The sequence below is a fragment of the Urocampus carinirostris genome, chromosome 12 (assembly GCF_059441175.1).
Source record: "Urocampus carinirostris isolate Australia breed hairy pipefish chromosome 12, RoL_Ucar_1.0, whole genome shotgun sequence".
Taxonomy (NCBI): Eukaryota; Metazoa; Chordata; class Actinopteri; order Syngnathiformes; family Syngnathidae; genus Urocampus; species Urocampus carinirostris.
The window spans coordinates 17,504,575-17,529,046 of record NC_142360.1 but is presented as its reverse complement, the minus strand read 5'-3'; the positions used below and the strand labels follow the sequence as shown (position 1 = coordinate 17,529,046).

Sequence of the window (24,472 nt, the reverse complement as noted above, 5' to 3'; positions counted from 1 at the left end):
TCGAGCTTCCCCCCAACAATGGACCTACTCCAAAATCCCGAGAAGCTCAGTGGAAATGTTTGAAAGATTTAACATAAACTTTTCTTAACATGGCTTCTCGTTGAAAACGGCTTATTGTAGACAGTGAATTTTGTCTTGTTTTTGCTGTTTATCAAAGCATGGAAAAAAAAAATCTGCTGGTCCCATTTTGTCTCAGACTCTTGTGTTCACATCAATATGACATTAAAAGAGGCACATGTGATTAATTGAGTGTCGTAAAGTGAATAAATAAAACATTTGAAAAGGAGGGGTACCTCTTTTGAGGTGTCCTTAAAATTTTGAAAAGATGAAAGTATGTCTTAACATGTTCAACTGAGAGGTGTTATAATTTTTTTTCCACAGCGGTTATCTGCTTTTATCTTATTTTTAGCAACGCTGTTCCAGGACACGCCACACATTAGGTAGTAGGAAAGGGGTGGGGGTGGGAGGAGGTTGGAGAGAGACTTTATGCTGATCATTGCAGTTTTTTTGTCAGTGTAGCATTAAAACGGCAATACTGGGAAAATGCCTGTTTTAAATACAGTCCAAACGTCAACCAACCCAAACTCCCAAAAGCATTTTAAAAAGAAGAATATTCGAGCGTGTCGAAGAAATGCACATACTTGATGGATGAGCTGTGATCATGACTTTAGCCTAGCAAGTCTCAAATTCCGCACAGCACCTTTTAATGAACATGGAAACACTAAACGTGAATGTGTATTAGCATTAACACTAGCTTTTTGTAGCCCCTTAACGGTTGGCTAGCTAAGTTAGTATTTAGTCATGACATGAGGTTAATTTAGCACCACTTTGTGTATGCAGCTCTCACTTCTGAATACATTTTTTTCATCCACGTAATTTAGATGACCTGTTTGCCAGTCAGAATCAGGCTGCAGGTAGCCAGTGTGGAGCTGCAGGTACACAGCAGAGGCCCCTCGTCCAACAGTCAAGCCCGTATTTAAATTATCTTTATATCAATAAAACCCGTTCGTATGTGTCTATGTCGTGTTTACTTCAAGGGCGAAGGTTTGGCCTTGGCATTGGTTGATAGGGCTGCGCATCAATAACCGGTTCTAATTTGGAACCGGTTCCGCAGTCAACCGATTGCTTGGAATCGGTGACATATTGGCTTTCATTTTCATTTTGGTCTATTTAAGCTCAGTGCTCTCACTCTTCCTTAGTCGGTCCATCAATGAATCTCTGCCCCGCAAGACATGGGTTTTGACTCGGTCCTGTTTCCTGCTGGTATTTCCTGTGCGTTATTGTTTCCAATTTTGTTCCCGTCTAGTTTGTCCTGTTTAATTTCGATATCCTGTTTTGATATCAATCCTGTCTATCCCGTTGTTTAATATGGGTTTCCAATTTCGTTCCCGTATAGTTTGTCCCGTTTATTTTTGATATCCTGTTTTGATATCAATTCTGTCTGTCCAGTCCTGTCCGGTATCGACCCCATCTGTCCGATATCTGCTCGGGCAATTGATATCGATCTCGTCGGCCTCTGGCTTCCTATTATTCCACGCCAGACTGCTGCCTAACGTGCATGACTCCCCATTTCCCATCAAATAAAAGGCTTATGTGAAAAACGCCACGCATTTGGGCCCTGATCCTGTTCCAGTTCTTGACAGTGATGACAGGCCCCCTTTTCCCATTCCAAAACTACAGACTTGGTTTGCTTAGTTTGCATTCATATTGAACCTGCGGGCAACACTCACATTCAATTTGAAATCATGGCCACAAACTATTGACCAGCTTTTGAGTTTGAGACCCTAGATATAAAAAAAAAACGTAAATATAGATGTTTTTCACTTCACAAATTTTCCCACCTTAGAAACAATTCCCACGTGCAACCCAACCGAGATGGAACAAATAAGCAAATTCGGTCGAGTAAGTTCATTCATAGTACTAGAGCTTTCTTTTTGTGCAATGTGGGTTTGTTAGAGCAATTAGAATAAGCTTTGCCAATGTGACTGAATAATAGATTCATCTGAGGATAAAATAGACGCTTGTGCTTCAATTGAATCAGTGCAGCGGGCGAAGTTTGTTATAAGACAAATGAGAGGCAGAAGAATAAAAGAGTGGACTGAAAGGAAAGGCTGCCACATTGATAACAAGAAGATATGAAGGAGGGTGAGAGAGACATGGCGGAGTGATGGGAAGAGGGAGAAAAGTGACAGAAAAGAATGAAGATTGGAACCAGAAACACATGTGCTGACATCAAAGATATCTAATCTAAATCAGTGTCCAAATGACATTCCGTTTTTAAAACTATGGAAATCCAGGTGGACTTTAGATCTAATGTTGCATATGGTCATGAAACAGTCCACAATATTAACCCATACAATCTTCAGAAGGAACATGATGATATGACATCTAGGACTGCAGACATAAAATGACAAATTATATACAAACCTTCAATCACTGAGATACCGAATATATCAGTATAATGTAGGCGAAAACCAAGAAAATAGCTATACAGTGGGACCTCGGTTATCACGGTTAATGGGGACCAAATCCACCCGCGATAAGTGAAAATCCGCGAAGTAGCGGCGCACCTTTAAAAAAAATAAAAAAAATAATGTATGTACCGTATTTGCCGCACTATAAGGCGCACCTAAAAGTCTTAATTTTTTTCAAAAGCTGACCATGCGCCTTATAACACAGTGCGCCTTATATATGGCTCAATATTAAATTCCCAAGGTTTCGCAACTTACTCAACGGCCGCCGACTTGATTTTACCCCGAACAAGGAGTAGTCCGCGGTGTATGCTGGCATTTATGTACCGGCGTTTCATTGGCTAACCAATGTGTCAATCATCATTTGAATCGATCACTGTTGGCTTAAGTTATTCGGAGCCTCGGATTGGCTAGATGCCCAAAACTAACCCTTCAATTGGACGAGTTTAGCAATGGCGTAGCAAGTCCGCGGTGTATGCTGGGATTTATATACCGGCGTTTCATTGGCTAACCAATGTGTCAATCATCATTTGAATCGATCACTGTTGGCTTAAGTTATTAGGAGCCTCGGATTGGCTAGATGCCCAAAACAAACCCTTCAATCGGACGAGTTTAGCAATGGCGTAGCAAGCTTGCTACAGTACGCCATAAAGAAACATGTTTCATTAGTCTGTATTTGTAAATATTCTACTCTCCTGGATTTACTTCACTCACGGTTGTAAGAAGACCATGATTGCGTATCATTATTGAACGTGAGAACTTGGGTGAGTTATGCGGCTTTATATTTTCCCGGAATCTTGTTTTAGAACTATCTTGATGTTGCTGTGATGAGTTGAGTGAATTAAACTCAATTCCAAGTGTTTATTGTCATACGCACAGTAAAGTTGTGAGCGAAAATAGAAACATAGAAATGTTTGGCATTTCTTGAATCCCAAGACTTCAACCTTCCGAATGATATTTGAAATGACGCATTTAAGTGACATCGTACGGACACCGCATCCGCACGTGTCTACGACACGTATTTGCTTCTTTGCAAGCTTTGGGAATGTTAAGGGGGTAATTAGTTTGACTGAATCATCTGACTGTTTTGTCGACGTTCCCATTGTAGCGCCTTATAATCCGGTGCGCCTTATCTATGGAAGATATAGGACCAAAAACTATTTTTTGGGGGTGCGCCCTATAACACGGTGCGCCCTATAGTGCGGAAAATACGGTATATTTTTTCATTTTTACTTTATTATTATTATTTTTAGACCCGGTTAATGGGGACCAAAACCGCCCGCGAAAAGTGAAAATCTGCGAAGTAGCGACGCCCCTTCAAAAATGCTTAAAAAAAAAAAAAAATATATATATATATATATATATATATATATATATATATATATATATATATATATATATATATATATATATATATATATATATATATATATATTTTTTTTTTTTTTTAAATTATCTTATTTTATTATTATTATTTTTTAGGCCCGCAAAGCTCTGATCCCGCGAACGTCGAAGCGCGAAGTAGCGAGGTCCCACTGTAAATCTGTTCTTCTAGCTATATTACTTCCAATAGAATAACAGTATTGCCGGAGTAAGAAGAGTTGTTACCAACAGAAATTAAACATGCTGTCCTTTGTGTTAAGTCAGTCTTCATGAAAAAAATCAGTTTCCCTTAAATAAATTTAGGTAAGTGTTATACACTTTAATATTTGTCCTTTGACTGGCAAAGGCCAAAACTAATTATTTCAGTTGCTTGGATTACGTAGTCTTTGTGGGGTCCCTCCAGATTTTGCTGGATAGAGTAGCCTAGAATAAGCCAAAATCTGAGATTTTGTATGAAATCTGATAAAATGCAAAACTATTTTGGGGGTAAATTCAGGGCAGTTTGAAAATCCTTAGTGTACAGTATATAGTATATATTTTCTAGGTCTGTCAAAATTTAAAACTTCCAATCTTTAACTCGGAGGTTGAAGTTGTAAAGCTGCTTTAACTCAAGATTGCTTTAACTGTTAAGTTAAAGCAGCTTTAATACTTTAGCTCAGCATTTTAAGTTTCGGACCTGCTTTTATTTTGAAAACACTAATATTTTCACTGCCATGGGTGGAAGGACATTCTTTTCTCCTTGCATGTTTTTTGAATTTCGAGTAATAAGAATGCTGGTCGGATAGGAGGATGAAGATGAATTAATGCTCAAGATACTTTTATGGTGAGAATATTCTGGACACCGTCTGTTTTTATCCTATTGTTGATCAATATCCTGTTGTCAGTCATTTCAACTGTGGCAAGCAGATAAAAATATAAGTTGATTCACTTCTTTTTAAAGTACAGGATTTACTATTGACATAAAGCTGTTAATGCTTTAACTCAGCAGTTCAATCTTCAAACCAGCTTTTACTTTAAAAGTACTGTACTATTTTTTCATGACTATCATCAAGTCAAAATTCATGAGCAATGTTGAAAGAAAATGTTGAGTCTTCCACATTCAGTCTATTGGATCATGCATGCAAATACAATTAAACATGGTTCAGAATTTCTTTATGCCAGGCAGAGATGATTTTTCCAGCAGATATGATTCCCTTATTTTGCTGACAGTTTTGTGTACAATGCTCCCGGATCCTAGCCCTGCAAGGTGATCGTTCTGGCTTGTGAGTACACAAAACCACTTGTACTTTTTCACAGAAATGAAATTTTGCTACTATATTTTTACATTATGTACACTGCCCCCTCTACATATGAGATTAATTCGCAGATCAGCCTTTTATCTAGACTTTATCGTGTCTCAAACAAATTTTCCCCATAAGAAATAACTGAAAACGAATTAATCCAACCTAGCCTCAAAATCATCCAAGTTAACACCTAAGAACTCGGCCATCCAGTAGTAGTGTCAGGAAATTCTCCTAACTCGAATTTTCTCTCATATTATTGGGACAGATATTTCCTCAAAAAGTATCTTGTACCTCAAATTTCTCGGAACTAGAGTAGAACGGAGGTCGGCAACCCAAAATTTTGAAAGAGCCCTATTGGACCAAAGAAAAAAAACATGTTCGGAGCTGCAAAAAAGTATAAGCTTTATGCATGCCTTATAAGGACGGGAGCACATATTGTATATTGTATACATCTATATTCAATGGAAAACATTGTGAATTTTTGTGTTATGTTTGTTTTCCTACAGCAGGGGTCAGCAAATATTTTGAGTCGCGGGGCCGGAAGGAAAGATTGATGATTAATTGTTTTTTTTTTTTTTATATGCGTTGCTGGTAAAAGTCTTCAACCTCAAACCTAAGCAATGCATGAGGAAAATAGATAACACAAGCCAATCCAAGTTTTGCAAAATACAGTGGACACATTAAAAACTGCAGGTCGTTGTTACTGGAAGTAGCTCTATTTTTTTCTTCTTTTGATCCATCCGCACACTCTAGTGGACCGGATTAAATATGAAACCAAGCTGGATACATCTCGCAGGCCATAGTTTAGTGACCCCTGTTCTACAGAAACCATATAATTTTCCATTATCAAACAAACGTGAACAAGCACTAGCAAGCCATTAGGGAGTGCCGAAGAGCCGCATGTGGGTCCAGAGCTGCTGGTTGGCAACCTGTGGAGTAGCTCATCCGTTGAGGCACCAGATAATTTGTAAGGCCCAAGGATTTGCACCGAAATTACACTTTGAAATTCTATTCAATGGCAATTATTCACAGGGTTCGTACACCTCTTCAAGCACTTTTTCAAGACTTTCAAAGCCAATTTTCCAATTTCTCCAGCACCATTAAAAGAAGAAATCCAGATTGAATCATGTATTTCGCAGATTCACAACTACATTCACAAATGTATTTTTAATTCACATGAGCATCTTCCATGTGCATATATACACGTATTGTTTTAGATCTTGAGTAAACCAGAAATACATTTGTGGATCTGAACAATATGAGTGTAAATATTTTTAATCCGAATCTCTCGCCGAATATGTGTTGGGTAAAAATGACAGTAATATAAGCTTGCATTTTTTGTTGTTGTTGCATATTACCACTGGGAAACGCTACCTTCATTTTTGGGATAATAAATGTCCATAATCTGTGCACTAATACACAAATTTAAAGTGCCCTGTTTAGGTATAGCATGCACCTGTCCTCTTGGGAGCGACGCTAGATGGCTCTGACGCTTCACACGACTATGCCATACAAACCGTTAATCATGAGGGAAGAAGAAATGCCATAGCAAAGCAAAGTCACAAAGAGCAGTATCGGCGTCACTTTTAAGGAGATTTCTTTACGTTTTCTTCATTTCATTCGAGTCTTTTGAGTCGAACTACCTGTCAAGATTATTCATTGCACTCACCTGTGCCCGCTCGTTTGGCGCCAGCTGCTGCTGGTTACCTGATTGGTTCCCCCTCCTATTTAAGCCCATCGCTTTCACTTGCCCTTTGTCAGTCCGTCATCGAACATCTGTTTACACAAGGCAAGCACTTTGACTCTGACTCCCATCGGTCCCATTTTTTCACCCGTATCCCACTCGTCTGTTCCTGATTCCCCGTTTGTCCCCGGCTACGACCCGTTTTTGACCACCGACCACGTTCTGATCTCCCGTCCTGGCTAACGACCCGTTTTTGACTACCGACCACGCTCTGATCCCCCGCTCCGGCTATCGACACGTTTTTCCCGTTTGACCACGCTACGATCTCCAGCTCCGGAAGATCCACTTGTGCATTTCGAACACGCTGCGATCCTGTGAGAAGCTTTGCCTCCCTCGTCAAGCGAGCACTGGATCGTTTGACGAGGGAGTTTTGTTTATCCTCTATATCTTAATAAACTTGTAAGTAACGTTACGCATCTGGGTCCTCTTCCTGTTCTGGTCTTGACACTACCAACAAACATGTCAACAAGTCCAAACATTTACAAGTTCTTCACCCAAAATTAAAGCACTTTTTCAACAAAACACAGTATTCAATTTTAAGCATTTTAAAGGAGTACAAGCACTCGTATTTACAAGGATCAGATTGCTACATATTAAAAATATGGAAAATTAACTGTGCAAATGCAAAAACAAGAGAAGAAAAATACAGATTTTCCAAAATTATTTTTTTAATTTCTGAATATTTGTGCACAGCCAAAATTACAATTTTCCTCCATAAAGTTTCATTTGTTTTCACCAGTTAAATAATGGAAATCTAAAATGTACAGGCAAAGGTTCTTTCCTATGTTCAGCATTTCTTATACCGGGCCCTTGATAAAAACTGTTGATTGAATTCATAATTCGATTCTTAGAATCAAAGACAAGGACACTAGAGGAGCTGAACAACAATATCAAGAATGCGGACAGCTCGGCATATACCAAGTAACCTTCATTGCTCTTTTCCAGTCTAATCCACTGATTTATAGCCAACACGAATGGCAGATTTAAGGATTTGCAGGCTTTTTCTTGGCCGTTCAAGAGCAGAATAAACAGTGTGCCGTATCCAGGCCAAGTGAGTTACTTTGCAAGTCCTATACACTCAATGTTAAGTAAAAGTGACACCCAAGAAATCCTGTCCTATTATAAAGTCACATTTCATGATGATCGCATCTCTTTTCGAGAGATTGCTTCAATAACAATGTTTTCTTATGGCAAGACCGTTTTTTTTGGGGTATGCTTTCATAGGGTTTTACAGGACTTGTCCACGGTTGCCCTTCTGTATTTACCACGGTGTTTAAAAATAGAATTTGGGAAACCAGGTTGATGCACAGCCTGAGTGCGCTGATTCAAATCCGGTTAAAGCAGAAACAAAATCAAAATGTTGTATATGAATAAGAGTTGCGCTAATCCGATATTCATCATTGGTACCGGCACGACGTACGGCTCCTTTACAAAGATCAGAGAGAATTTAATTTAGTTGCTCCTCTAATTCTCATTATGTTTCTTATTCTTATTTGTTTGACTTTTTCTCAGCTCAAACCAAGCATTGAAAGTAACAAATGTTGTTGAATACATGCGGCCATGATTCAAGTAATTTAATTACAACTATGAACAGAATTGTTGGTTGGTTGGTTGGTTGGTTGGTTGGTTGGTTGGTTTGGGTTGGGTTGGTAACCTTGACCACTAGGTATGTATGGCCACCATTCCCTGTGGGGTGTCTGAAGCGTGTATCATAGAAAACCAACATTAAATTTCTGATGCAATTATTTAATGACCTTCAAAGTCCGATTCATTATCAAATAAACTAAAAGGAGTTTTTCGGCGTTGTGCTTGTTTTTTGCGTTTATTTATATCTTTCTCCCTTCTCTAACATTTATCTTTGGTACCGTGAATAAAAATGGTAAATGATAATGAGATACAATTGATTGCATGTTGCACATGAATATAGTACTTCTGCCCGCGCAAACTACACTGAGATTCCATCTGCAACCTCAGTGGAGAGGTCTAAAACTAGGCTTAAAACAAACCTATATTACCTTATATATATATATATATATATATATATATATATACCATATGAATTACCTCAGGAAGCTGTCAACCGGACATTCTGTAATTACCTATGATTCATGTAAAAGGTGTCTGTGTATTGTCTGTGCAGCTCTTTGAGACTTTTTGTGATTAAGGATTAAACACATAAACATGAGTTGACTTGATTTTAATTTAAATGCACCACCTTAAACGCCCAATTCTCTATGGGGAATCTCCCCACCTCAAATCATTTTCTCCTCGGATCTATACAATTCACATTGGTCACCCTTTTTTTTTACTATAAAACGGCGAATTTCCCCTAAATTTGAGAGATTGTCATGCCTGCAAACAAGTTGTTTTATTTTCCAAATAAATGATTGTTAGAAGATAAAATTTTCTTGTGTACCCTCACAATATTAGCAATCTACGATGACGTTGTCATCTGCTACCAGCGACCGAAACGTTCCGAATTAGAGCCGAGATGGGCGAAACAGGACCGATCATACCAAATACAGGATTGTTTTGTTTTTAAAAAGAAACATCTTTTTACATGTTTCTTCCCCGTAACACAAATTGTAATACGGCGTACACAATTTGAAATGATCCACAAACGTATAAGATACAGGGGAAATGTATAAGTTGACAGCTATGTCAAAAAATGTGGTACCTAACTCTCCTCGTAATATAATTATGAGGCCATGTTAGTCACGCTAATACATGCTTGGTAAATGTATGCTTCTCAAATTGGTGTCATTTTGCAAGAACCAACACTTAGTGTAAATCATTGTGATGTTAAATACACACGCGCTGCTGGAGGGAAGGCTTAATGAGTGGAAAATGGACTGAGCACAAATACAGCTTTCATCATGCAACAAACTTAATGGAAACAGGGAAAGGCGTTATGAAAAAAGGTCGGAAGAAAATTAATTTAGTTATAATGTCCACACCACACTATGTGAGTTGCATTTTATTTTTACTTCAGGGAGAGTTTCTTTTTCAAGGAACACCATACATATTTTCTCGGCAGTGCTGAGTTCACATCTAAAATGCATTAAACGGTTATAGGTGGAGATACTTTCCTTCTGTTAAAATCTAAAAATCACTCATCAAGGCATATGCAGCAGACGATCAATCTCTAAAGGAGATAACGTGAAAAAAACATGATCTGCGACAGCACACCAACTGGTGGGAAAAATGTGGAAGAAAAAACCGTGCCAATAATTCAATGCCAGCCAGCATCGCCGAGTGGATAAATGCCAACCGCATTCCAGTGTGCTACACAGGGGTCACATTTAGCATATTTTTTCTGTTTATTTTAATACACAAATGCTAAACCTGAACTATTTTTCCCAAACATGACATAGAGTCAGAGGGGTGCAAGTGAGGCTGTGGCTCACTTGTCGTCTTAGAAATATTCGATTCAAAATATAATAAACAAGCATAATGGCCTGGTGTTTGGCATCCCAACCCATGCCGCTTCCACTTGTGTGTTTGACCCCTGAGGGGACTGATTTGGCGCTAAGTGGCTGTGCCAATCGGGTCAGGGACATCATTCTTTATGCCAGGGCACTGTCTACTAAGTCCCAGTACTACATGTAGGGGCTCATCACCCTAAGGTTGATGGTGTCTCTGTGGGGAGCCATAACCTGGTGTTTTTGTTCCTCAGGGGTAATCAGCGTCCTCATCCCTGTACTAATACTCGTGTCCTGTCCTGGAATCTCCAACTAGTGCTGGATGGCCTGTGCGGCCTACCTTTAAGCAGTTTGCTGGGGCAGACCATCTGTGGGTTTCCTGCGGGGTTGTGCTCTTGCTTGCCTCGGCTTCTGCTAAGCGGTGCCTTTGTCTCATTGAGGCCAAATACGGCCTTTGTCCCCAAGGGTCTTTCTGGCTCCCATTTTAACAGGCAGGTGCGACTCGCGCCTTACGTCCATCCTCCAGGTGAGGGTGGGAACAGGCCGGAGCACTTGTGCCCTGTTACATTAAGGTGACGAGGAGTTTATGTTTATCCAGTCAATTCTTCGTACGCCGGCTCATCTAGGGCTTCTGCCTTGTCTAGATGACATCAGTCCCACTTGATTGTGTCTGCCATTTGCCAGTCTTATGCGAATGCTGGCCATCCCCTGCCTTCAGGGGTGCGCTGCTATTCACCCAGGGCCATTGCCACTTAATGGGAGGCCTTGAAGAAGGTGTCCCTGAAGGACATCTGTGCTGCTGCCTCTTGGGTGTTGCCTAGCACTTTTGCCAGGTTCTTCAGCATGGATTTTGCATAACCCATTCATCAGAAACAAGAAACAATAGAATTTGCCACTCCAGTGACTCCAATTTTTATATGCAGTCAATCAGTATGCATTAATTTCATCAGATAAGGACAAAGGGCATAGTTTAGGTCTGCCTCACTTCTGTGTTGCTGCACATTCTAATTAGCTTAGAGCATAAGCGTGACACTGCAGTTTCTTTATGTGAATGGGACACTCTGCAATCAGGAAGATATTTTTTTACTCATTGCTTCCTGAGGATGGCAGACAAGAATTCAGGACGTTATAACAATAACGGAAAAAAAGGTGAAAAAACATAAACAATTTTCCAAAAGTGGGAACATTTTGTCAATTATCAACGTTATAGTAAAGTATAATATGTATCAAAGCAAAAATAATCAATTATAGTCAATTTCTCTGCAAATTTAAATGTTAATTCCTCACCAAAAACACAGTCAATCTGGTGTTGAAATTGCTTCAATCACCCATCTGTGAGAATTCAAGCACATTTTTGCGCTCCAACCTGCACCTCCTCCCATCTTGTGAAAACGGCTTGGGTGCGTTTTGTACTTACATCTGTGAATTTGTTTTCGCAGCCATGCTTGTGACAGTGATACAATTAGCATTTAGCAAGTGAAGCTCATTTGAAAATTTAATTTTAAGGAGTAACGTTTTTCAGGACTATAGATCTCGCCGGAGTATAAGTGCACCTGGCCAAAAATGCATAATGGAGAAGGATAAAACCTGTATGAGTGGTATTCAGATTGTAAATCCCATTTTTAGGGGAAAATTAATTTGATAAAATCCAACACCAAAAACATACATGACATCTTGAAAGACAATTTAAAATTAAAATAAAATAAAGAGCAAAGTATACAAACGTCACACGTACCTGCATATCTTAGGTCAAGTTTGTCAGTAACGATGTAACATATTAAGATCTGTTCAAATAACTCTAGCATGAATAACATGCTTACCAAACTATCCGCTTTAATCCAAATCCCTAAAGCCAATGACATATTCATCCTTGGTGTCACTTTTACCGGTAAACAAGCCGTCCAAGACAATAAACCGTCCCCCAGACAACAGGGCAGGTTGAAATCGTCAACAAGCCCTTGAGCGCCCTCTTGCGGTTTAGTGTGAAAATGACATGTGAAGTGATAAACAGTAAATAGTAATAAAAAAATACAATTCAATGATATAGTAATGTGTTAATAATACAAAATATAAGTCTCATGGGAGTATAAGTCACATCCCAAACTATGAAAAAAGGCTACTTTTAGCCGAAATATATGGTACTTAGATGTGAAACGACAGAAACATATTTGGGTTGAAAAAAACAAACAGACATTAAGTCATCAAATCTTTTTCGTTGAATAGTTGACAGGTTAAATGCTCATCGAATAGTGAAAAGGTTTTCCCCGTATCGACCAGTAAATTCTGGCCATTACCAACAGCTGTCTTTCTTCTGATGGTACCCCCACTAGTTTTAAACAGGCAGTAGTTGAAACAATTCTTAAGAAACCTGGCACGAAAATTGTTTCGCTAACTTTAGACTAATCTCTAAGTTGCCCTTTATCTTCAAGATCCTGGAGAAAGTAGTATATGCTCAACTAAAGTCCTTCATGGATGAGGTTGATGTTTTGGAGATTTTCCAGTCCGGTTTTAAGTCTCTGCATAGCACCGAGTCAGCATTCCTAAAGATTTTTAATGATATCTTCCTACGTACCGACTCAGGAGAATCTGTGATCCTAATCCTGCTGGAGCTCACTGCTGCTTTTGATCTGGTGGACCGTATTATTTTATTCTCCAGGCAGCAGCACTTAGTGGAAATTTGTGGTAGTTCTTTATGTTGGTTAACGTCTTATCTAACTGGCAGGAATATGGCCGTAAGCCTTGCAGGTTATTAATCTTCCCTTGCTCCTTTATCTTTTGGGCTTTCACAGGGCTCAATTCTAGGACAACCTGTCTTCTCTTTATATTTACTCCTGCTGGGCTCCATTCTCAGAAAGCATAGCATCTCTTTTCCTTGTTACGCTGATGACAGTCACATAAATGTGCCATTAGATAAGAAAGGTTCACCTGGATGTCCTTAAACCTTTTCAATTTTGTTGGAAAAAAAACAGAGGTAATTGGCAATAGTCCCAGTGGCTCCGGTGTACCTTCACCATGAACTATATGTGAAGCCAACTGTTTGTAACTTGAGTTTTAAAATGGACACTGATTTTAAACTAGATCAACAAATAAGTGGAGAAGTAAAGTCAAGCTTCTTCAGTCTAAGGCAGCTAGCAAAAGTGAAGCCCTTTCTCACATGTGTGCATTTTGAGATTGTGATTCATGCCTTCATCACATCTCGGTTGGGTTACTGCAATGCACTGTATTATGGAATCAGCCAGTCTTCCATCTCACGCCTACAGCGTCTCCAAAATGCTGTTGCTCAACTTTGAACTGGAACACGTTAGAAGGAGCATATTACAGAGATTCTGGCTTCCTTTTAATGGCTACCCGTGCATTTTAGGATTCATTTTAATAGTATTTTATTTGTTTTCAAATCTTTTAATGGCCTTGCTCCTCCTTACCTCAGTGTACTGCTTCACTGTCATGCTCCTGCTCTGTGCCTCAGATCAGCCGATCAGCTGCTGCTGGTGGTACCGAGGTCTAAGAGGAAGCCCAGAGGGGATAAAACGTTTTCTATTCCTGTTCACAAACGGTGGAACAATTTGCCCTTGCACACCAGACAGGCTCCCTCACTGACAATTTCTGAAACTAGTCTTAAAACACATTTTTATTCATTGGCTTTTGGCCTAGTGTGAGACTTTTTAACTTTTCGATTATCTTTACACTTTTTAAATACTTTTCAATTGTTGTTATTGTTTTATGATCCGTTTATATTTTTTTTTTGTTAACTATGTTTTATTTGAGTACAGCACTTTGGGTTTATAAAAGGGGTTTATACATAAAGTTGAGTTGAGGTGAGTGTTTCTATGACATGTGGAATTTAGACATGTTTGTCACAAATATCCCCCCCCCCCTCAATAGCTTGTAAACTAACCACATTACATACATATAAACACTTCACGCACACACGCACACACCCACACGGTCATCACGCTCCCTCAGCCATCCTTAATAGTTAACTTTGTGCTTGGCTGATTCGGCACAGCCAGGCAGAAGCAAGAAATGGAGGGTGCTGAACCAGGTCATGAGAGAAGATTGAAGACAGCAGAGAAGGAAGAGGAGGCTGGGATGCTGAAAATTTGATTTATATTTCTAGTACTGTTGTGCATTAGAAAAATGATTGCCCCAATACGTTAAGCATTCAAAGTATTTTTTTGAATTGGATTTTGACAATTGCATTGAGTTAGGAATAGAATCCTTTATTCACTCCATGACCACAACCGTAACCCGATTGGATTCCAAATGCTTGTTACTCATTTCAGTGAATAGAAATGCCACTGGACTGTTCTCACCCCAAACAAAAACATGTTGCTGGCACTTACTTGCGCTGAGGCGTCTGGTGAGGTAGAGTCAGATTTACTATCTTTCTATCTATCTATCTATCTATCTATCTATCTATCTATCTATCTATCTATCTATCTATCTATCTATCTATCTATCTATCTATCTATCTATCTATCTATCTATCTATCTATCTATCTATCTATCTATCTATCTATCTATCTATCTATCTATCTATCTATCTATCTATCTATCTATCTATCTATTTTTCATTTTATATTTCCATGAAAAAATTGAGGCAGAGCCTCACCTGCCTCCCCTGACTTCACTTCACTGCTAGTGTTATATACAACATGTGATACTTGAGCATTGGCAATGCAGGCGTTGTACTGCCTCCAGAAGGTCTTAAAGGGAGTGTTGTATTATTTTGCACTTCCTAGTGGTAAAAAAAAATACCTTGATTCATTCAAAAAAGAAAAAAATTGATTCCAAAAATTAGCAAAAATACATTTACGTGCTTTTATATTAATATGTCAAAGAAACATGTGCGTCCATTTGACAAAACATTAGCCTCATTCATATAATTGTCTGCCATCTTGCTGCTACGGGTACCCCAAAAACCAAATACCTGGCGAATAGCTTAGCCAAACAATGAAATGAAAAATGGTGCAGTTTTGTCACTTTTGAGTCTCCATATTTTGTATTCTTCTTTGTGTTTTTCAGCACTCATGTCAAAATACATAGATATCTAGGGGTCAAATTACACTACACACTGTGCTAGTAAGGTTTAAGTTAATGCAGTGTCTGACACTCATGACAAAAAGTTACCGGACACCAAGGCTGACAACTCTGAAAAATTGCCTGCCTAGCCATAAAGGTGCCTGCCCCATTTTTCACAACTTGAAATGCAAGACGACTAATCCCCCCAAAAAAACGTTATTAATGATTGATAATCAGAGTATATAACAGAAAAACACTTTAAAATTAAGTTTATTATAAATCTACTTATAACACTCATTCCATGTATATGACATCGCTTTTTTTTTTTCTGCCATCGGTATGTACCTGTGTTTACTCATCTTCATTCATGGAATGTTTGCGTTGCGTCGTCTGCTACAAGCCACGTGAACTCCTCTTTCCACGATGCTTTTAATGTATGTTTACGTTTTGTGGCGTCATAAATTTTGTTAGCTTCTTTTGAATCTTTCTCCTGGGGCTGAGGTTTTGGCTTGATTCCTAACCACTTAAGCGTTTTCCTTGTGTTCTCTGTGCTTCTACTTTGGAAAATGATATGTAAATGCACGACCTTAGAACGCTCGGGAAGGTCCGGGATCACGACGTTATTTGATGCAGGCTTCTGATTGGCTGCCGAGTATGCAAATTGACAAACGAACTGAAATTCAAAAATTTCCAAACCAAACCGAATTTCGAAATCGGAATAATACAAACATGTATTTGAAAAAAATTATTTCTTTTCTTTTTTTTTTTCTTGAAAAAGTTGTCGGCCACCCGGGCAAAGACGTTTTGTGAGTTGTACGCCCGACGTAAAAGATGCACGCCCCGGGTGTCCAGCCAGACGTTATGTCAGACACTGGTTAATGCCTTGTATTTTGCCTCAATTAGCACTGCGAGATGACCTGTCTTACTCCGTGGAGGCTAAAACGTACAAAGGAGGATGGAAAAACTGTGACAATAGTTGCAGTGCGCTAGTCTATAGCTAGCCTTAGCACAGAATGTCAAAAAGGACAAAGCCGTCATGAAGTTGAAACGTCTTAGGTAGCATATCTCGCAACTCAAGGACTCCAATTCGTCCTATTTTACTATTTGCTTTACAATGTTTTAGAGTGTGATTTGGCATAGTTTTTGTGCGAGTGGAAAACAGAGCAAGCATACGCCTCAGCCGCCCATCAAAGATTTACATCATGTGGTTCTTTGGATTACAAAAGCAGGAGATGGCGAAGAGAAAGCTGACACGCAGAAAGAAAGGCGAAAAGACGCAGGGAACGAAGGCTGTAGAGTTACACAAAGAAAGTCTCGGACCGAGGGCAAAAAAAAAAAAAAGCTGAAGACGACACGGAAAGAAAAGAGTGCGTTAAAACGCCTGAGACAGTCGGAGACAGAGACAAGGGAGCAGCTCACTGGCTCACACAGAACTCTCTTTGTGTTAGAGCGAGTGGGTCAGGAGTTCACGAGGGACAAATTATGCTAGCTCGAGCAATAGCACCGAGAGAATTTACGATGGATTCAACAAAGCTTTACAATCCATGTGTCAACATTTTCTTGACTGTTGAGGCTTCTACGTTGTTTGCAATTAAAGGGTGCTGAGTTTAAAGAACATACAGTGCCGTGAAAAAATATTTGCCCCCTTCCAAATTATTTTATTTTTTTGCATGTTCATCACTCACAAAGATTTCGTATCATCAAAACAGTTTTAATATCACTCACAGACAAACACAGGAAATACAAAATGCAATTTTGAATAGTTGATTCCATTGAATCAGGCACAAATATAATCAAAACCCTTTCCAAATCTATCAGTTAACTACAGCAAGTTGTTCTGGTTCTGAGGCAGAAAAGCAGCCGCATACTATTAACTGGTCGTGACACCAGCATAAGAAAGACACTGGGCAAAAATGGCTATCATGGGAGAGTTCCCCGGCAAAAGCCACTGCTGTCACAAAAGAACGCAAAAGTGTCATCTTACATTTTTATCTTGATTACCTTTAAGACTTTTACAGAAACTTTAAATCTAAATGAGATGCTGTGGTTTGACCTTTTATGGCCAGTTCATCCTAAACAACCCTCCGTTATGGCAGATTTCAAACAATTTTCTTTCTCCACAGCTTTGTGAAAGATTTACTGCCAATTATCGTAAACATTTGATTTCTATTACGGCTGCCCAAAGTGGTCCAACTCGCTATTAGGTTCAGAGGGCTGGTACTTTTTCATATAAGGCCAGATAGGTTTTGATTTTTTTGTACCTCAGTAAATGGAATCAACATTTAAAAACTGACTTTTTTTATTTCATTTGGTTGTCTCTGTGTGGTATTAAAATTGGTTTGAGGATCTGAAATCTTTGTGAGTGCTAAATATGCAAAAAAAACACCGAAATCAGGAAGGGGAGAACCCTTTTTCAGGGCACTTAAAACATGAATTTGAAAGTTTGTCTTAGGCGTTTAAAAAAAGGAAAAATGATTTAATACATGAAAAAGCATAATGTCATGAATAATAATAAGTGAATACTTTATTCAGCATTGGATTAGTAGGCATGACGGTCCTGGGATCAAGAGGTCGCATGTTCGATTCCCGGCTCCTCCGTGTTATATGTCAAAGTGTCCTTGGGCAAGCCACTGAATCTCAAATGCCCCCAATAGCAGGTAGTCGCCTTGCATGGCTGATGGTGCTATCGGTTAGTTAGTGTGTAAAAGAGAAAAGTGTGAAGCACATTGTAAAGCGAGGTCTTCATTGACTTGAAAACCGCTACATAAAATGCAGACCCTTTACATTTACTTTCACGTACCTGTGTAACCCTCTTTAAAAAGCAAGTGAGAAACATAAAAGACAAGAGGGACATAATAGACATACTAGCGAGTGTTGTTAGCTACTCTTTAGTCAATGCTCATTGTGGGCAAAACATTAAAGACAATATTTAGCAAAACATTATCTGGAACTGGAAAACCAAACATCTCCTTTTTTTTCATTCGACCCCCAACGGTGACAATGTGATTCACACAGGACGAAAACCTGATCAAGATAAAGATTTGGTGAGTTTTGTTTCCGTTTCACTTTGTAATTTTAAAAGGTTACTTTACACACCAAGTAAAAATTGCTCATGGTAACAGATTCTATCATTTAAATCAAAATTAAGATCTCTTTTTAGTGTTTGATGTCTGTTGGTTATATGTTTGTATTGTTACTTGACTTTCCAGTTTCCTGTGTGAATGTACAGGTTATGGTAACAAGCTCGGGCTACAAGAATCGCCCTTTCATCTTCTTTGACACGAAGCCGCAGACAACACAAGTTCCATCCATCCATTATCTGCTTATCCTCAGTAGTGTCGCAGGGGTGCTGGAGCCCACCCCAGCTATCTCCGGGCAGTAAGCAGGGGACACCCTGAACTGGTTGCCAGCAAGTCACAGGGCACACAGAGACAGACAACTCACTCACTCATTCACACCTAAGGATAATTTGGACCGGCCAATTAACCTGACATGCATGTTTTTGGAATATGGGAGGAAACCCACACAAGCAAGGGGAGAACATGCAAACTCCACACAGGAAGGTTTGATCCCATGGCCTCAGAACTGTGGCGCACACGCGCTAACCACTGCGCTGCTGTGCTGCCATTGTCAAGTTTATTCTTTAAAGAAAAGGCTGCATATATTTATTTTGTTGGCCTTGTTTAAAGGCTTGATTATTTTACCTCCTGGCAAAATTGCTGGATGATTGAGAATCATAGTGATCCGAGTGGCGAGCTACCCCAGATCAAGAAACCAGCAAGGAACTGATTCATAATGAAGCTCTGCACCAAGGTCGCGATAGGAATTGGATTATTGCTTTTATCTTGAGTGAGGACTCATAACTTTGAGAAACAAGCAATACCCAAGGACTTGGGATTCCCTCAATTGGAAAACAATGGAAGTGTGCTTTTTTTGCGTATTTGATAAACTTTGTTGTCATTCATTTTAATTTTTGTTGAAATTTGAAGTGTATTATTGTATGATTTTAATTACTGACACAAAAAACTATTTAGGTTCATTCTAAATTGCTATCAGTGCACATAAATGTAATCTTGCAACTAAAAATTGGTTATCAACTGAAATTAGAGTAGATGAAAGCTCATCACACAGAAATACAAATAAAACAGGGTTGGTGAACTATGATTCATCATTACTTTTGATTTCTCATCTAACATCTTATCCTTTTACTGTAATTCATGTTAAATTGTGTCTATTGTCTTGTACATTGTTCATTCAATCGCCAGCTTTTGTTTAAATTAATTTTGACTCTAATAATTCCTTTTTTAGTTCCACCAGTTAATAATTCTAGAACTAATCCAGTAGTTTTTCCTACCTCTGCCTAGCAGCATAGGTGCAACAGAACACACTAATAATGGTGTTTAAAGCTTGTGTAAGAAATATAAATCTGTGCCCATGTTGTGACAACAAGTCAGATTTCGAAACAGTGACAAACACTGATATATGAGGTGAAAGAGTAAACTCGGCTTGAATCAAGGGCGAAGTTTTGGCATGGACGGAGGGGACGTGTACCCACAATATCGGGCAATCTTTTTCTTGTCCCCGCCAATATTATGCGATCACCTAAAACAGGGGACGGGAACTGTTTCGACCCAAAGAACGATAAAAGTAAAAATACTATCACTTTAATTTTTTGGGGGGAGGAGTTAGCCATGCCATATATTTTGAGACAAAATTCAACAAAACCACCAAACCCGCTCTTCAGACACAAACTCATTCTTCAGCACCTATTTTTTGACTGTGTGACGTTTGATGATTTTATAAAACCTATGAAATAATAATAGTGCCAGAGCCTGTGTCCTATATCAATATAAATATACCACTCAAAATTTTTACAGTTTGTCCCCTGGGTTCTTATCATGGAGTGTACCAACAATGAACATACATATTATTTAAAAGATTCTATTTAAATGATTCCTTCACCTTCACTGGGCCGAAGCTTGTGTGGAGTCAGTGTTGTCTCGGTTTGCACATGCTACAACCGGTTTTGCATGTAAAAATACAGTAGATAATTGCACAAGTTCCATTTCATCTCAGAGCCAAATGTATTTATCAAAAAGCTATATGTGGCTCGCGAGCCATAGGTCCCCCGACCCTGACCTAAAAGAATGTCGGAACCAATACAAAGACCAAACCTACGCCCTTGGCTTAAAGTTATTTTTTATAAAAAATAATAATAACTACCAGTTTAGAATGTAATGGGTGTTTGTTAAATCCCAGAGTTCAACTTATAAAACAGGAATAGGACTCTGGAGGTATATCTAAAAGAATAAAACCTGTTTTTCCTCATATCCCTCCTTTCTATTGTACCCACCCACACCCCACAGATCCCGCTTTGCTCAGAAATAGGCTATACAAGAAGAGATAAAGCGATACGAGTCCCTCGGAGATGGTAAAGGAGAAGAAGAGCCTCCAAAACTGGATGATATGCACATGTGGATGCATCTGGCTAAATGCATTAAACCAAAATGATTCGAGTGTGGCACGCTGTTTCCAAAATATCCTTTCCGTCAAACAAACAGATAAAACACGAAGGAAGAGATTTATATCTAGAGTCATTTCCGTTGTACACACAAACAAAGTCTCGCCCCCCTTCCTTTGTAAGATAAGGTCACTTCATCATCTGCTGAAAACAGTTTTGCCTGAAGAAACCCTATTCAAACAGGACAATTCTAAAAATTAAGAGGTTGTATTTATTTCACTATTGTTCACATTGAGAAAGAACAATAGTCACCTTGATGCTTCGGAAACGACGGAGGAGAGGAACCCCCCACCCTCCCTCAATACGGTTAATCCATACGTTGCATAACACATTACACTCCCAGTGCATTCACAGCAGTGACGGCAATCTGCAAAGAAAAAAAAAACATGGGGAAGCAGCATAGGGGGGTGGGGTGAAGATGCCCAAAATAGAAACCTGGCAAAGAGGTTCATTCTTAAAGTCGGGATGTGAGGATGTACTCTATTAGTGGCGAGCATTTGAAGCTTCATGAGACACTTGTGATATTTGCAGACTGATCTAAATGGTGGTCTTGCATTAGAGATGCAATTGAAATAAAAATTTATAAAGAGGAGTTAAAAAAAAGGCACAAGTGATTCATGAAGCTTCCACTGCATCTGGCAACTATGACCACTACACACATATATATATATATATATATATATATATATATATATATATATATATATATATATATATATATATATATATATATATATATATATATATATATATATATATATATATATATATAGTGGTTAGCGTGCAGCCCCACGGTGCGGGGATCCAGGGTTCCATTTCGGCTACCGCAGCTTTTCTTACATTCACCATTATCATCCTAGAATACAAGAAGATTGCAATCACACGCGTGAAATTACTCTCCGACACCCTACCCAATCCCTATTTTAAAGCCCCAGTGTGAAATATTTTACCACTAGATGGCACTGTATTGTCTAATGCAAATGAACGTAGCAAGATGCCAGACAAACATAGGGGCGAGCTCTAAGTAGGGATCGCATTGGTTAATAAAAAAAATCAACCTATGATTTTTATAAAAAATAAAAAAGGTATTATAGTTCATGAATTTTTGCCTGGTATTCAAATCAATGTTTTTTGTACTGAATGAAAGGAGAGACTACATCTCTGGGCTGGCCTGGGAACGGCTCGAGATCCTGACAGAGGAGCTAGATGAAGTTGTTAGGTAGAGGGAGGTCAGGTAAAGATGCTGCCTCTGCGACCCCCGATAAGCGAAGAAAATGGAGGCACTAAATATTACACAATGTCCCTTTAAAGCATGATTTCAAAAAGAAAAAACAATGTAACATGTCCAAAAAGGAATAGGAAGAAGCAAATGCTTAAGAACAAATAAATATTGCTGGTTAATCATGAACTTGGCTAATTTGGGCTCTTAAATTGGCTCTTTTTATGACGTTTTATTGGAATTAGAATTCATTCCACCTCCTGTGTGGTTACTGGACCAAATTCTTCACATCCAATCCCTTCAGGTGATCTTTTTCCTTTATGATTTTGGCTTTCCTTCCACAATCCATAGTTGTAATCATGTCCCATCCCTTGCCCCTCAGGGGTTGGAAACCCAAAACGTTGAGCCGCAAAATTGCAAAAGCTTTACATAGGACTTACATGGAACGCAAGGCAAACTGTATCGTGTGTGAAGTGTTCGGAATGTTTGAGTCGTGTTTGTCCTACAGAAACCATATCATTTTCCATTATCAAACATTTTTAAAAGTGTCAGGGAGCCATTACAGAGCGTCAAAGAGCTGCATGCAGCTACAGAGCTGCTTTTAGCTGACCCTCGCCCTAACTCCTTTTGCCAATGTCATTTACCAACCATCCGTCAATTGTCCTTACCAGGTGTGAGCCACGGTGAAGCGTCGTCTCTGCCTAATGCTTTTGTTGACCATCAGCTTACGGAAAAGCCTGGGCGAGCTCCGTGGGGAAAGTTTAGGCGACGTGGAGCCCCGTTTCCCTCCAACCACGCCGGGTACCTTGGGTGGCTCCAGTTCCAGATGCATGTGCTCCTTGAACGTCCGAATGCATGAGTCCATCTCCACGCTCAATTCGTTTGAAGACATGGTGCCTTTTAAACTGCTCCGGAATCCTCAGGAGCTCATAAAAAGCAGGTGGAGTCTTCCTCAGCACACCTTCTGCAGCGGTCTGGGTTGCTTTGCCTCTAAGCACTCATCAAGGGGAAAAAGCCAGACGGCAGTCATGCCCACTCCCTTTCTCTGCTGTACTCTGCTCTTCTGCTGGTTGTCCTTTCATCTGAAGATCTCAGATCTGAATTCCTTAGAGAACGCAAGAACTCAGTCTTGGCTGGGATTACACCTGAGTTCTTGCTGGGTTTTAGTGTCACTCACAAGCACATCCCAAGACCAACTCTTTTATCCACGCAGTTTGATGTTGGAGAGGTCCCTAATGAAAAATTCAGAGGGGCTTAAAATTGCCTCCTGTGTTGTTCCACACGCTCCATCAACTCCTGCTTGACTGACCTCCTCAGGAGCATGCACCCCCCACCCGAAGGCACTCCCAGTGAGGCGCAGGGTGACTTTGCCTATGCGAAGCCCCCGAGTCAAGTCGCTCGTCACTGTCAAGAGCAGACTGGTGAGCGCAGAGCGACGGGCAGGGAAATGCTTGATTTGCTCTTTCATTCAATAGAAGCGTAGCCGAGGAGCTGAGAGTGAGCGTGCGGCGGGCGCAAGCCCCGCCTCCCTTGCAATGCAATTGGCCGGCAGCTGGAGTGACGACTGGTTGGCATGCTCGGTAACAGGTTGCCTGACTTATTTATTATTTTTTCCTATAGAGGGGATTTGTGGTAATTCTGGTGATGTTGTGACCTTTAGCAAGGCAGGGAAGCAGCAAGTGGAGGCAAACGGGGGGGATGCTTGCGCAAGCGATTAAGGCAAACAGCTTAATGGGGATCCGGAACCGAAACTCACACCGTACTCAAAAGGTCAGCTGAATCCCCCCCAAAGAAACTCTTGCGTGCAATTGAACATTAAAGTAATATAAGACACATTTCATTTATCAGCAATATTGAATCACATTCTCTATCCCACACTTTTACAAACGCAAGGACACAGTTCCTGTGTTCTTTTTTTTAATCAAATCAAATTTTGAAGCTAATTTATTTGTAAAGCACTTTTCAAAGTGCTGTAAAAAGCATTCAGCATACAACCAGACAGTAAAACCCCCACTACCCTCCCCATTCAACAACCCAAAGACATCATACAGACAATCACATTGGTTGAAATAGAATTAAAAACAAAATAAATAGTAAAAGAAATAAAATGTGATTTATGGCAAACCACTCCCTACCAGTGTGGTGCCCCCATTTGAGGAAACACTGAAATATATATATATATATATATATATATATATATATATATATATATATATATATATATATATATATATATATATATATATATAAATAAAAACAGAAATAAAAACAACTGCATAACTAAACATAAACATGTGAAATTAAAAAAAGGAAATTATGGTACAGTCAAAGATTAGAAGATAAACAGACCAGAACGGAATAAAAATGACCAATTAAAGCCATATTTAAAAAAAAAGTGGATCCTAAG

General features: G+C 39.3%; 1 protein-coding gene across 2 annotated transcripts in view; it reads right to left on the bottom strand.

Moving 5' to 3' along the window:
- Positions 1–24,472, bottom strand: part of pde4ba (phosphodiesterase 4B, cAMP-specific a) — a 201,962-nt gene that overhangs the window by 130,984 nt on the left and 46,506 nt on the right. Inside the window, exon 1 of one of the 2 annotated variants that reach the window (XM_088350231.1) lies at positions 22,734–23,497. The exons of the other annotated variant lie outside the window; for it this stretch is intronic. Coding sequence (XP_088206357.1) covers positions 22,734–22,957 — 224 coding nt within the window. The 5' untranslated portion in view covers positions 22,958–23,497. Of the gene's footprint in view, positions 1–22,733; positions 23,498–24,472 lie in introns of those variants that run through there. 2 annotated transcript variants of the gene reach the window in all.